Source organism: Solenopsis invicta, chromosome 4, assembly GCF_016802725.1.
Source record: "Solenopsis invicta isolate M01_SB chromosome 4, UNIL_Sinv_3.0, whole genome shotgun sequence".
Taxonomy (NCBI): Eukaryota; Metazoa; Arthropoda; class Insecta; order Hymenoptera; family Formicidae; genus Solenopsis; species Solenopsis invicta.
Window position 1 is genome coordinate 20,771,138 of NC_052667.1, and position 12,476 is coordinate 20,783,613.

The 12,476-nt window shown below is 32.3% G+C and overlaps 1 protein-coding gene across 2 annotated transcripts in view; it reads right to left on the reverse strand.

The window, feature by feature from the left end:
• LOC105201493 (protein draper) overlaps positions 1–12,476 on the reverse strand; it is a 48,996-nt gene that overhangs the window by 10,564 nt on the left and 25,956 nt on the right. The window contains exons 2-12 of one of the 2 annotated variants that reach the window (XM_039448814.1): positions 9,329–9,595; positions 6,905–7,031; positions 6,553–6,721; positions 5,392–5,638; positions 5,047–5,167; positions 3,557–3,694; positions 3,292–3,471; positions 2,506–2,833; positions 1,782–1,889; positions 1,428–1,592; positions 357–563 (exon numbers count right to left, since the gene is read on the reverse strand). In XM_039448814.1, coding sequence (XP_039304748.1) covers positions 357–563; positions 1,428–1,592; positions 1,782–1,889; positions 2,506–2,833; positions 3,292–3,471; positions 3,557–3,694; positions 5,047–5,167; positions 5,392–5,638; positions 6,553–6,721; positions 6,905–7,031; positions 9,329–9,429 — 1,891 coding nt within the window. In that variant the 5' untranslated portion in view covers positions 9,430–9,595. The remainder of the gene's footprint in view (positions 1–356; positions 564–1,427; positions 1,593–1,781; positions 1,890–2,505; positions 2,834–3,291; positions 3,472–3,556; positions 3,695–5,046; positions 5,168–5,391; positions 5,639–6,552; positions 6,722–6,904; positions 7,032–9,328; positions 9,596–12,476) is intronic. The other variant, XM_039448815.1, reaches the window with a different exon arrangement.

Consider the following 12,476-nt stretch of genomic DNA (forward strand, 5'->3'; position numbering starts at 1 on the left):
TTTACCCATTGTCCTTTTACGATATTATTATTTTTTAATATTATTTTCGAAAGCGAGTATAAATTCTTTTTTCAAGTATACAGTAACATTTTTCTAACCTTTGTGATAAGTTTATCTTAAGACTGTTATCAAAAGAAAATATTCTTTGTTGAAGATAACTATTAAAAGAAGAAAGGTAAAGTGAATAATCGCTTTTCTTAGAATTAATTTTTTTCTGTGTGATTAATCATTAAGATGTTAAACACAGCACAATCTATCACAAGATGCGATTATTTTAAGTACGTTGTATATTACGGTAGGTCACACTCAAACAGCGTCATCATGCGTTTAAATCGCGGATATTAGATCTTCTTTACCGTTTACTTTCTCTGGACACTTTTCTCTGCATCCCAGCCCGTACCATTCTTCTCTGCAAGGTCGCGAGCAGTCGGGGCCTTCCCAACCTCTGGCGCAGACGCAACTTCCGGTCGTGGGATCACACGAACTATTGTTCATGCATTCGCAATGCGAGTGACAATCCTTCCCGTAAAGACCCTCCGGACACTTTGTTTCGCATCGTATTCCTGTTTTGACGTTAAAGCAAAAACCCGTCTCGAGAAACGACTCTTCGCTGGCTGCGGTTAAGAGCAGCTTTTTCCACGTAGTCGCTTTTTTATACTCTTTACATTACTATTATTGGACCGATAATGTGCGCGATGCAGCTATGTTTACGAATAATCTTTTTCACGATCTCTTGCTGTTAACAGGAATTTCTCTGTTGACTCAACAGTGATTTAATTGTTCAGCACGTTTGAGATGTTTTCGCATTTCACAAAAAATTAAATAGAAAAAAGTGTTTAAAAAAAATTATGAACAAACTTATAAAACAAAGTAAAAACATTTGTAACAAGCATTTTCCCTCCTTCATTATTTTTTCTGTGAATTCTTTAGCTGCAAAATCAAAAAGCACGTTTGTGAAATAAATTTTGACACAAAGAGATCAATATTACTGGTGAGAAATCATCACAATTTTTTAACAATAGTATTTGAGTTTCAAAATAATTTTATTAAATATTAATTTTTGTTTGATATTTTATTAAGTTATAACACTTCAGAGTAAAAAAAGTATTAAAAATGATTGTAATTTTTATGCAAACTTTGTCATATAATTTAATAAATGTTATTCTCTCTCTCTCTCTCTCTCTCTCTCTCTCTCTCGGAATAATAAATATCGTAGAGATGAAACTAAAGATTTAAAAATCCATTTTTCCTTTTTAAAATGTATTTTTGAAAACATCTCTACGATTCCGTTTCACCAAGGTACTTAACTTTTTTTCGTGAGAAGAAAATCTCAAGCATGCTGAAACTTTTAAACGATAGTAAACTTGTTTATTTCAACGTGTAAAGTTCCCTATCGGCGATCAGACGCGGGAATGAAATTAACAAACCTCGCCATTCCGGCTTACAGATGCAATACCCGGTAGCGGAGTCACAGTCCACGGCGTTCTCCTCGGCACAGTCGCAAGTCTGATTGCATCCGTTTCCAAAGAAGCCCTTTTTACAACGATCCTGACACAGTGTGCCGGTGAAGCCAGCCGCACACGTGCACGTGCCTGCGTGTGTATAGATAAAATAACGAGTGTTCTGGGCGTGCAAGTGCTGACTGATAACGGGTTTGAAGGAATTTGTCGCGTATAACGCGCATTTCTTTTTACATTTTTTGGTTTAACGACATGTTACTGTAAACTTTGTTCAGCCTATTGCGGAAAGAGGTAAAACTGAGAGGATCACGCTAAACTTACCATTTTGCGGGTTGCAGGCCGCATTGTTAAAACATTTGCACTTGCCCTCGCAGTCCTTGCCATAGGACTTATCGTCGCACGGACGATCGCACAAGACGCCGACCCATCCTGGCAAAATGTCACAGAGATACGTATAATTTGGGTCGTACTTACCGATGTCGAATATCTTCTTCATCGGAAATACATAGAGAGACTTAAAATAATCCTACTAACTATAAGTAACTATACGTGATGAATTCTACAGACGAGCAATAAAAAGAGTAGAAGTCACTGCACCAATCAATAAACAAATGAAAACAATTTAATATAACTATACTTTCAACTAAAAAATTATATTTTAATTAATTTGTGTGAAAATTATTAGAACTAAAAAATATCAATTTGCAATTTATTATCTTAACGTCTTATTAATTTAATTCTTTTTAAGTTGTTAGTGATCGTTCAACGACTGGTGCAGTGACCCTAAAACATCAAACGAAGCAAATGTCTGGTAGCATGCAAAAATGTTACACAGAGTAATTGTGAAATAATATTGACAAGATCTCAAAAGACGATAAATATAATTAATAATGACCAAACGTTTAAATCTAAAGTTTCATACAGTCACTAACATTAACTATTTCCTCTCTAATAAATTTTCTCTTCTATTAGTGTAAGTGCATCCAGGAGATCTCCTCTAAACAAGTTTATAATTGTAAGTCAAGTTGCAAAATATTACGCTTACCAGCCGTGCAGTTGCACCGTCCGTTCTCAGGCGAGCAAGTGGCACCGTTTTTGCAGGCGCACTTTTGCGCGCAGTCCTCACCGAAGGTGTTCGCAGGGCAGAGCTCGCCGCAATCCTTTCCGCGATATCCGGCCGCGCAGATACAAGTGCCGTCGATGGGTGAACACTGCGCGTTATTCTTGCAGTTGCAGCGATTCTGACAACCCTTGCCGAATGTATAGAAGGGGCACGGCCTGGAACAAGTTTCGCCGTCCCATCCCATTTTGCAAGAACATTGCCCGGTCCAGGGATGGCAGAGCTCTGTATTATCGTTTTCGCACTCGCAAACCTGCAAATTAAGTTTAATTTACAATTAGTTGAGACAACATGAAAATATTCAAGAGTACACGTCAAGAAAAACGTTTTTCTTTAATTCTCTTAAAATCAATGACAATCGTGAGATAACATGAATATCAAAAAAATTAAATATATCTTATTATAATTTAATTTAAAAAATTTACTGCAATTTTTAAAGGTACAGTAGATTTTACTAAAACCACAGCAAAATTCTTTGATGTCCCATGATTGGCGTGATTTCAAAGATAAAACTATAAGAGAAATTTCTTTCTGTATAGTTCTCTAATGCCTCTTTCCACCAACGCAGATTAACTTTGATCTCAGTTTAACTTACTCTTTATCTTTCTTTAGTTCTAAGAATTAGAAAAAGATAAGGAGTAAGTTGAACTGAGATCAAAGTTAATCTACATTGGTGGAAATGGGCATAAGAGGTCGCAAAGAAGAACTCACCTTCGTACAGTTGGGACCGTACAAACCATACTGGCAAGCACGTTGGCTACATGTTTTACCCACCCAACCTGGACTACATACACAGGTGCCGTTAGTGGGATTACACGTGGCACCGTTTTCACAGGTGCAATTCTTTTTGCAATTCAGTCCAAATGTGCCCTCGGGACAGATCTTCAGACACTGTTGAACAGAAAAGAGAATATTATTATTTCGATTTAAAGACTATGTCAACGCAATTAGTCGGAATAAATCAGCGTTTACGCACTTTGTCGCCGTAGAAGCCCGGTTTGCATTCGCACTCGCCCGTGATATGATTGCAACCGGCTCCATTGTAGCAATCACAGACCTGAGAGCAATTCTTGCCCCAGAAATGCTCTGGACAGCGATTCGCACAAACCGAACCCTGTTTGACAAGTGTCACATTTTGCATATAAAATTCACGTATCGTATTATAGCAAGAAAAGTGACAAAAGTCGAAATTTTTGTGAAATGTGTTCTAAATACATTGGTCTTCCGTCAGAAAAGATGATGAAAATGAAATTCAAATTAAAAAAGCGAGAAAAAATTAACCTAAAAATGACATAAAAATTAGAAAAGATAATCTTTAAAAGTCTAACATAATATTATAACAAAATTTACATTACTTATAAAGAATTTGAAACAAGTAGTTTGTGATTAGCTCTACGAAAATCCAGGTATCTCGCAGATTTTGGAAAGTTCCATGTTGAAATACACAATTTATAATGTCAAGTAATATATACATTCTCACATCCTAATGGGTAAAGAGTTGTAATTATAGTTTTTTCTTCTTCTCGGTTTAAGATTGACTAAACATCTTTATTTCCCTAATATTACTGTTTTTTATATTTTTAATTTGTGTTTTATGTTTATAATTCTACAAAACAAACATATTGATTTTTAATTAATTTATTTAAATTTAAACAATGAAAAAGATGAATTAATTATTTAAAAAGATTAAAACATATTAAATTATTTTTTAAATACTCTCTAAATCTCGTAGAGTAAAAAGTCAGTTGAAAATTGCACAAATTTAATTTTCACTCTATGTTAAACAATAAAATTTAAACATTTACTAAAAAAAAATGAAAATAGGTTTTTTTCTAAAATAATCCTGAAGATATGATCCTTGAAGGTTCTCAAATAACATGCAGCTGCCAAAAGAACTATTGTTCGGCGTCACACAATAGTCCAATGACCCTAAATCAATATTTGTATACTGTTCGCTTTAAGGAGCTGTAACTTCTTCAGTTTTATAAATATGACAAATTCCTTCTACAGGCACATTTTTAATGACATATAATTAAAAAAAAATGCAAAAAATTGATTTTTTTAACTTCTACACTAGAATACTCCCTTAAAACTTAATTGTAATAACTCTTTGATTCATTAGTACCTAAATGTTGCATATTGCTTCTACATATCAAACTCTATATCTTGATATCGAAATTCCCAAAATCTGTAAAATACAACTAGATTTTGTAAGTTATTTGTAATTTATTTATGTTTAATATTTCAGTAAATATTTAATTTTAAAATACTTAATTCTCTCTCTCTCTCTCTCTCTCTCTCTCTCTCTCTCTCTCTCTCTCTCTCTCTCTCTCTTGAATAAGGATTTTAATTTTTTTATTTGTGTTATTATGTGATATTTTCGATTTATGTTATTTTCCTTGCAAAAGTATGATATATGTATCGCGAGATATTCTTCATATTCGATTGCGCAACACTCGTACGTACCGTCCAGCCGGATGTGCAATAGCATTCGCCGGTCATTGGGTTGCAGGATCCGCCGTTTTGGCAACGGCATTCCGACTTGCATTCCTCACCGTGCTTGCCCACCGGACACAAGTCGTCGCATCTGCACAATACAACAGCGATTATTAAAACGATCGCGAGCCATCGAATTTCGTTAATTGCATCTTTGCCTTACGGCTATCTTTTTTAAGACAAAAATCTTCTAGAAAATTAAAACCCTTTTAAAAAATATTCAAAAACGTAGGCAGACAGATATTTCCGAGAGCTAACGCAAACAAGATTCTCGATAAATTCTGACAACGATCTATGCCGAAATTTGGAACTCACAATGGTCCGGTGTAACCGGAGGCGCAATGACATTCGCCGGAGATATGATGGCAGCTTCCACCGTTTCTGCAACGGCACTCCTCGGCGCAGTCCTGCCCGTAGCGATTAGCAGGACACTTTTGATCGCAGTACACGCTGGTCCAGCCCCTGGTGCACATGCACTTGCCGTCGAACGGATCGCACGTGGCCCCGTTCTGGCACTTGCAATCCATCTCGCAATCTCTGCCCCATTTACCCAACGGGCACCCTGTTTATACAGAGTTAAAAATAAATTACCTCGTATACGCTTAAACGGACTTTTTACCTCCGTTGGAGCGGGGAGTCACTGTGCACTCTTTTATCAATTTTTTAAGTAATTCTTGGATGCGTGAACTTTCCAGCAAAAACCTAACGTAACTTTTGAATTTGTTAAGATGTATTTACGTTAAATATAATTCCGTAATCATGAATCATGATTACGGAGAAAATTTGCTTTTGGACTTTACTCTTAAAATTATGGTGATCGTGGAGCAATATGGACTTTGGAGAATTTTACTATAATTTTAGTAAAATTTAATTTTAGTTTAATTAAAATAATAAAAATAAAGGCGAGATAATCAGAAATTATATGTAAAATCACGGATACTCTTTCAGCGTCAAAATCTTGCATTAACCATGCACATAGATCTGTCTTGCCTTTAATTATATTATACAAAACGCGATTTAGATTCAACTGTTGTAAAATAATAAAATTTTATTAAATTTTATTATAAAGCAGTTTTTACTATTTTCTAAAATTTTATTTATTTACGAAAATTTGATTAAATTTAATTATTTTACTAAATTATACTAAAATTTCAATAAAATTCCTTGAAGTCCACGATTACTATAATTTTGAAAGATAAATTCTAAGAAAAAATTTTCTCCGTGCACTCTTAATTTTCTCTTTTGAATGAAAGTTGTCATTATTGCTAAATTACATACAACGTCTTTATTAATATTTTCGTTATCTCTCGTATCTTTACGCGTTATGCACAACACGTTATTACATTCAAGCCGCGATGTAGCATCTCAAATGGAATGTACGTGCAATAAAAGAGCACTCGAATCGCCGGGATATTGCTGGAATGCGTGTCTCGCCATTATCGTTAGGAAAAAAAAAATGAGGCTGAAGGCACTCACTGAAGTCGCATAACGGGCCGCCGTATCCCGACTCGCACTTGCAGACGTCCGGCGCGATGCAAGTACCATGGCGGCAATCCTTGGAACAGACCGGAATGCAACGATCGCCATTCGTGGTCTCCGTGTAGCCTTTGCAGCATTCCTCCACGGGCCTTTGTTTCGTCAATTCCTGCAAGAACCGCGCGCGATTACTCCGAGACCGATCCGCGCCGTTCTCCATCGATAATCGTTTCTCCGCAGTTCTCTTTTTCGAGCTTACTGCGAGAACGACAGTAAGCAGGAAGCACAAATCTAGATATGGACCTCTCCGCAAATTAGAAAGTACTTGATAGACGCGAATTAGATAACCAACCTGTTCTTTGTAGACCGTTCGGTAGACTACTTTGTATTTGGAACATCTCGGTGGGAAGCTGAAGCACCACGTGTTCTCCCTCACGGTATATGGTTTTTGCTCGGACACTTTTACCGTAACTGTGTACCTAAAATCAAGGGAATGTTTAACGCCCGAAACATAAATAATCTACATTACTTATACGCAATGTAAACTTTGCAAGCTATGCTTTACGTGTTATGTGAACGATTGCCGATTTTATAATTTATTATAATTACTCTTTTCTATCGTGTTATAATAATTTCCATCGCTTGTACGCTTGACATACGATTCGTGCAAATATAACATAAATAATTTATACGTAATAATTTATGCAGTCATAATCTTTAAATGTAAAAACATAGAAAACAGAACATTCCTGTTTTGAGAACTTCTTGAGAACATCACGTTTGAAATGCATAAATATTAAAATAAAATTATAGGTATATATAGCATATTAAACAGACATAAGAAATTATAGTTTCAAGAATACATTCTCATTATTCAATAATAACTTTCATAAATTGAGAGAAAAAATATCGGATAGAAAATATCTCCAAACAAAAAAAAAAGATAATTTTTTGATATTTTTATTATCAAAATAATATCATTGTGCATGAAATAATATTGTAATATTGAAATAAAAATATAACATTTCTAAAATTTAAGAGATTATCAAACTTTTTGTAGAATTTATTATAATATTAAATTATATGTGAGCAAAATTATTATTATGTTTCATGTATGACCAAAAAATTATATATTTCATTATAAGAGTATTATAATTATAATTGAAGAATTTTCCATAATACAAACAAACAAGTTTATTTTTCCCAAAATCTCTGTATGTTATGGCGTCAAATCATTCTCTATCAGTAGTGTCACAATTGCTACAATTCTGTTATGATAAGAACAAAATCCAAAAGTTTTATGATTTTCTTTAATGGATTCTTCAAAATATTAATTCTAAATCTTGTTCGTAATCCCATTACGTGTTCAAAGAAACATTATATTTATAACATAATGTTAATATAATTTATATTTTGACTTAAACTATAAATTATTTATAATATCAAAATATAATACGATATATTTTGATAATTATAATAGTATAAATATAACATATGTTTTGGTTCTACAATACCAGCTAAAAGTTATCGAAATTTAAAAACTGCAGACTTCTCAAGTTTATTCTTTTTTTCCTAATTAACAATAAAAAAATTTGTTGTTAATATTCGAATTTTGATCCTGTCCTTACTAAAAAAAAACTACTATTGAAGAACAGCAGTTTTTTAATAGTAGACCAAAATAATTTTTTCGTATCCTTACTTTTTCCGTACAAATAAAACCAGATGTAAAGAAAAAAAATAAGGAAAAATTTGTATTGTAATGGCTTAACTGCAATAAAAATGATCCTTTCAATTTTGCTGCAGTTTTAGATAAATAATTTTTAAACAAGTAAAGTACTTCCAAATAATGAACTTTTTTGCACAAATATTTATTAGTTTTATTAGTATACACATTAAAAGATTGATATAATTTGTAATGCTACTTTCTCATCAAATGTACAAATGAATATCGTAAAACAGGATTTTAAGACTTAGAAGCAAATAAAAAATTAAATAACTTTTAAACCAATAAAAGAATTACACTTAAATTTTACATAGATATTCAAACGTAATAAAACAAATCTATAAAATTAAAAAATTTTTTGTGATACTTTTGAGATATAATACATTTATCCTTAAGTTTTAACTATCTAAAGTCTGAAATATTCAAACTAGATGCTCATTTTTTTGTTTCAAATATTCTGGTATTTATGTAATCAAATATTCACAATGCGTTCAAATCTTCTGTCTGAGTCATAATAAATTCCGAGATAGCCGAGAAATAACATTAAGCAACCCAGATTGTGTTATCTATTAAAAGTCTATAACCGAATCATAAGATTTCATTAAGATACATTTTTAAAAAATAGTCTTGAAAACGTCTTATGATCCGATTTTAGACTCTGCGTTGTCTGGGAAGCATGCACCGAGGGAAAATTTACTAAATTTTAATATTTATTCGAGCGATGCTAATAAAATATTTACTAAATGTAAATATATATTTATTTAGTACCGGAAGATCACTAATTTAATTAAAGTATTATTTTTTCCCTATAGAATAAATATTTATTAAAATTTCGGATTTATTCTCTCAGTATGTTTTACAACTCTCAGTTATAGAACTCTCGACAGTTTCGTTATCTTTATAACGTTGTTCCATAAATATAATATAGAAAAGCCGCGCAACGACGTTACAACGATAACTGTTAAGAGTTACGCAGATAAGCCTGCAGGTACGCGTCAAGTTTAATAAGCGATAATAACTTTGATATAAAATATAAAAAATTTGATAGCTTACGTGTCCTGCCGGGTGCATATGTTTGGTCCCTCGAGGGCTGTCGTTCCAGTTGAGATTACCGCGGCAGCGGCCGCGATCAGCCACCAGATTGCAGACCCCATTCCGGCTGATCAATACAACTTTGAACTTCGTGAGCGAAACTACGCTATCGTCGTCTCATCGCGTTATCGGCGGCCTCGCGATAATCTCTCACGTTTCTCACGGTACGGCACGTCGTAGCCGCAAGCTCAGCGCCCGAAATGCAGGACGGTCGACCCGTCTCCAGATCTGAAAGTAAAATGTGCCGCGTTGACACAACGTTAGCGTGTGTCGCGATGTCGCAACGGCCGCGTTTTACCTCGCGATTTACGAACGACTGCGAAATGTGCATGAGAGCGCACACGTACTCGCGTACCCGACACGCAATTCCTCGGGGGTAGGAACGCTGAGCATTTTATTGATATTGGACCTTACAACGCGGTTTTTAATCGCTATACAGGAAGCCTACTGTCGCGTTCACGCGCTCGACTTTACTCTCTGCACCGTCCGTAATGAATCACATCGAACCCACTTGCCGCGCAACGTCAATTTGCGGATCTTGATTTGACATTAAATAAGCTCTCGTACTTCGAGTCGAGTTTCCGTTGAACGTTATCAGGTTCTGTACTATGTAACTTTAATGCGTCAACTGTCATAGTGGTCGCTCTGCCTAGCGCTATCAAAATTTTTCAAAATGTTCGTGAAAGATAAACGCTATCCAATAAAATTTTAAGTGATTTAAGTAGGAAGATAACAGCGCATAAAAAAGTAAAGTGTAGAGGAGGAGACGGCGGTTGTGGAATATACCTGAAATGATGGAATATCATCAGATTTGGGTAGTAACTAATTAAAAAGTTAAAAGTTAAGCAAAAAGTTAAAAAGTTAATAACTTTTAATTTAATTTAGTTAATTTTAAATGCGTTATTTTTTAACTTTAACTAGTTATTTCTAAATATTAACTTATTCACTTTTTTCTAGGTTAATTTTTTTACGTATATAAATAACGGTCTAATACATCGGTACTATCCTCAGCATGTGTAAAAGGAATGTTTAGTGCAGGTGCTTTGCTATTTGATGACTTACAAGGAAAGTTAATTGATCGTCATTTTGAAATAACGCTCTTATTAAAATTTAATAATTACTTTAATAATGATATTTTTAATAGAATTATATTTTATCGATATATCGCATGTAAGGTTATATTTTACATTATACGTAAAATCATATTTTTTATAAATTAATTATAAAATGTAAAAATTGTAAAAGAATACATGTCTATAGATAAAAAAAAAACGATATTTCTTCCTTATTTTATATAAACATAAATTAAAAATAAAACAAAAAATTTATTCGATAATTTATATTATAATTGTTTTGTTGTTTAGTAAATGCATTTTTTAAAAATTACGATATTTTAGTTTTATATAAATAATGATTTTTAAAATTACCTTTTATTTTAACTTACATTAATTTAATTTTAACGTAACGTTAACTGAGTTAATTTATTATTTATATAACTTTTAACGTAACTAAATTAATTTGATGTGCCATCAACTTTAACTTAATTTAGTTAAAAAAATTTATTAACTTAACCAACTCTGAATATCATGATATCTCGTATTATTCGCGTAAAATTCTAAGAGCAACCGTTAAAATTACTTTATTATACTCTATTTAAACATTGTAGGATGGTTGCTAGTCATTAGTGTTCGCTTTGTTTTTGTAAAATCTGAGTTTCGGTTTTGCAGCTAGTAGAAATTTTTACAGATGTATACTCTTCGTAATTTTGAGAAGTGTGTTACATATTATATTAATTTTTTAACTTTAGTCTAACTTGAAGGTCTTAACTGTGAATTTCAAATAATATAATTGAATTTAATGTGTGTCGTAATGTGTGTACGAATTATTAGACAAGTAAAGTCATGTTATATATAAGCTGTGGTTGTGGAACATGATCATCCGCCATATTCTTGCAACTTTACAATCTCATTATAAATGTTGATTAGAAGTAAAGAAATTATTTAAAAATTTTTAAATTTTATTTAAAAAAACTGATTAAGCCAAAAAGATTATTTAAACAAATTTTTTTTTAAATTAAATATATTTGGTGAAATGTTTGTAAAAGTTCGTTTTATGATACTTATTTGTGTGTAAAATCTAAAATTATTATAAATTAATGTTTTTTAAAAATGCATTTCGTGACATTAGTTGTTAGTATTCTACAATCCGCCTGCTACTCCATAAACATATATTTTTTCCTCTTCAGTAAATTGTAAATTACGTTCGTTCCATGTACTCGATAAACTTTCTACCTGTAGGGTAAATAGTAGAACTCTATGGCTAATAAACTTGCAGTTGTTTTCGTGAACAAAATTGACAATCAAAATTTTTTGATTAGGAAAAAAAAATATACCTGCAGTTTTTAAATGTCGATAACTTTTAGCTGGTATTGAAAGACCAAAATATATTTAAGGATATTTCAGCAAGCAATGTGAAAGTCTTAAATTAAATATGTACCATAATTATTTTGATGATACAATAAAATTATTTTCAGCTCTGTATCCAGCTAAATTTTTGAATATTTTTTAGCAAAATCTTTCTTTCCGTGTACGAGATATTTAAATTTAACTTACAATCTATAAAGTCCTATAAAAAATATAATAATTACTTTTTAATGGAAAAAAAGTACAATATTTTTGAAAAGATATTGAAGTGTTTACTGACACAACATTTGCGTGGTATAATGCGTTTTTATTATATTGAAGATGTTTTGGTTCTACATTATCACTTAAAAATTGTGGTTAAGATTTATATTAGATACTCAAACATAGTAAGAGAACAATTCATAATTTTGACAATTTTTGATAATTTGAGTACTTTTAGATGTGACACATATTGTATACCCTTAATTGTTTTCAAACAGAAAATGTTATAACTAATGTTATGAATTATTTCTTTCCCATATGTTTATAACAATAAAAATTTTACTGTGATGTACGATAGAAAGATATGCGAAATTCGATCATATGACAGCGACGTATTCACATCAAATATTTATAAAATATAAGCGCTCCCACTCAATATAAAATTTTTTATGAAAGACGTAGCGAGACAACAACGTAAAGTGTTC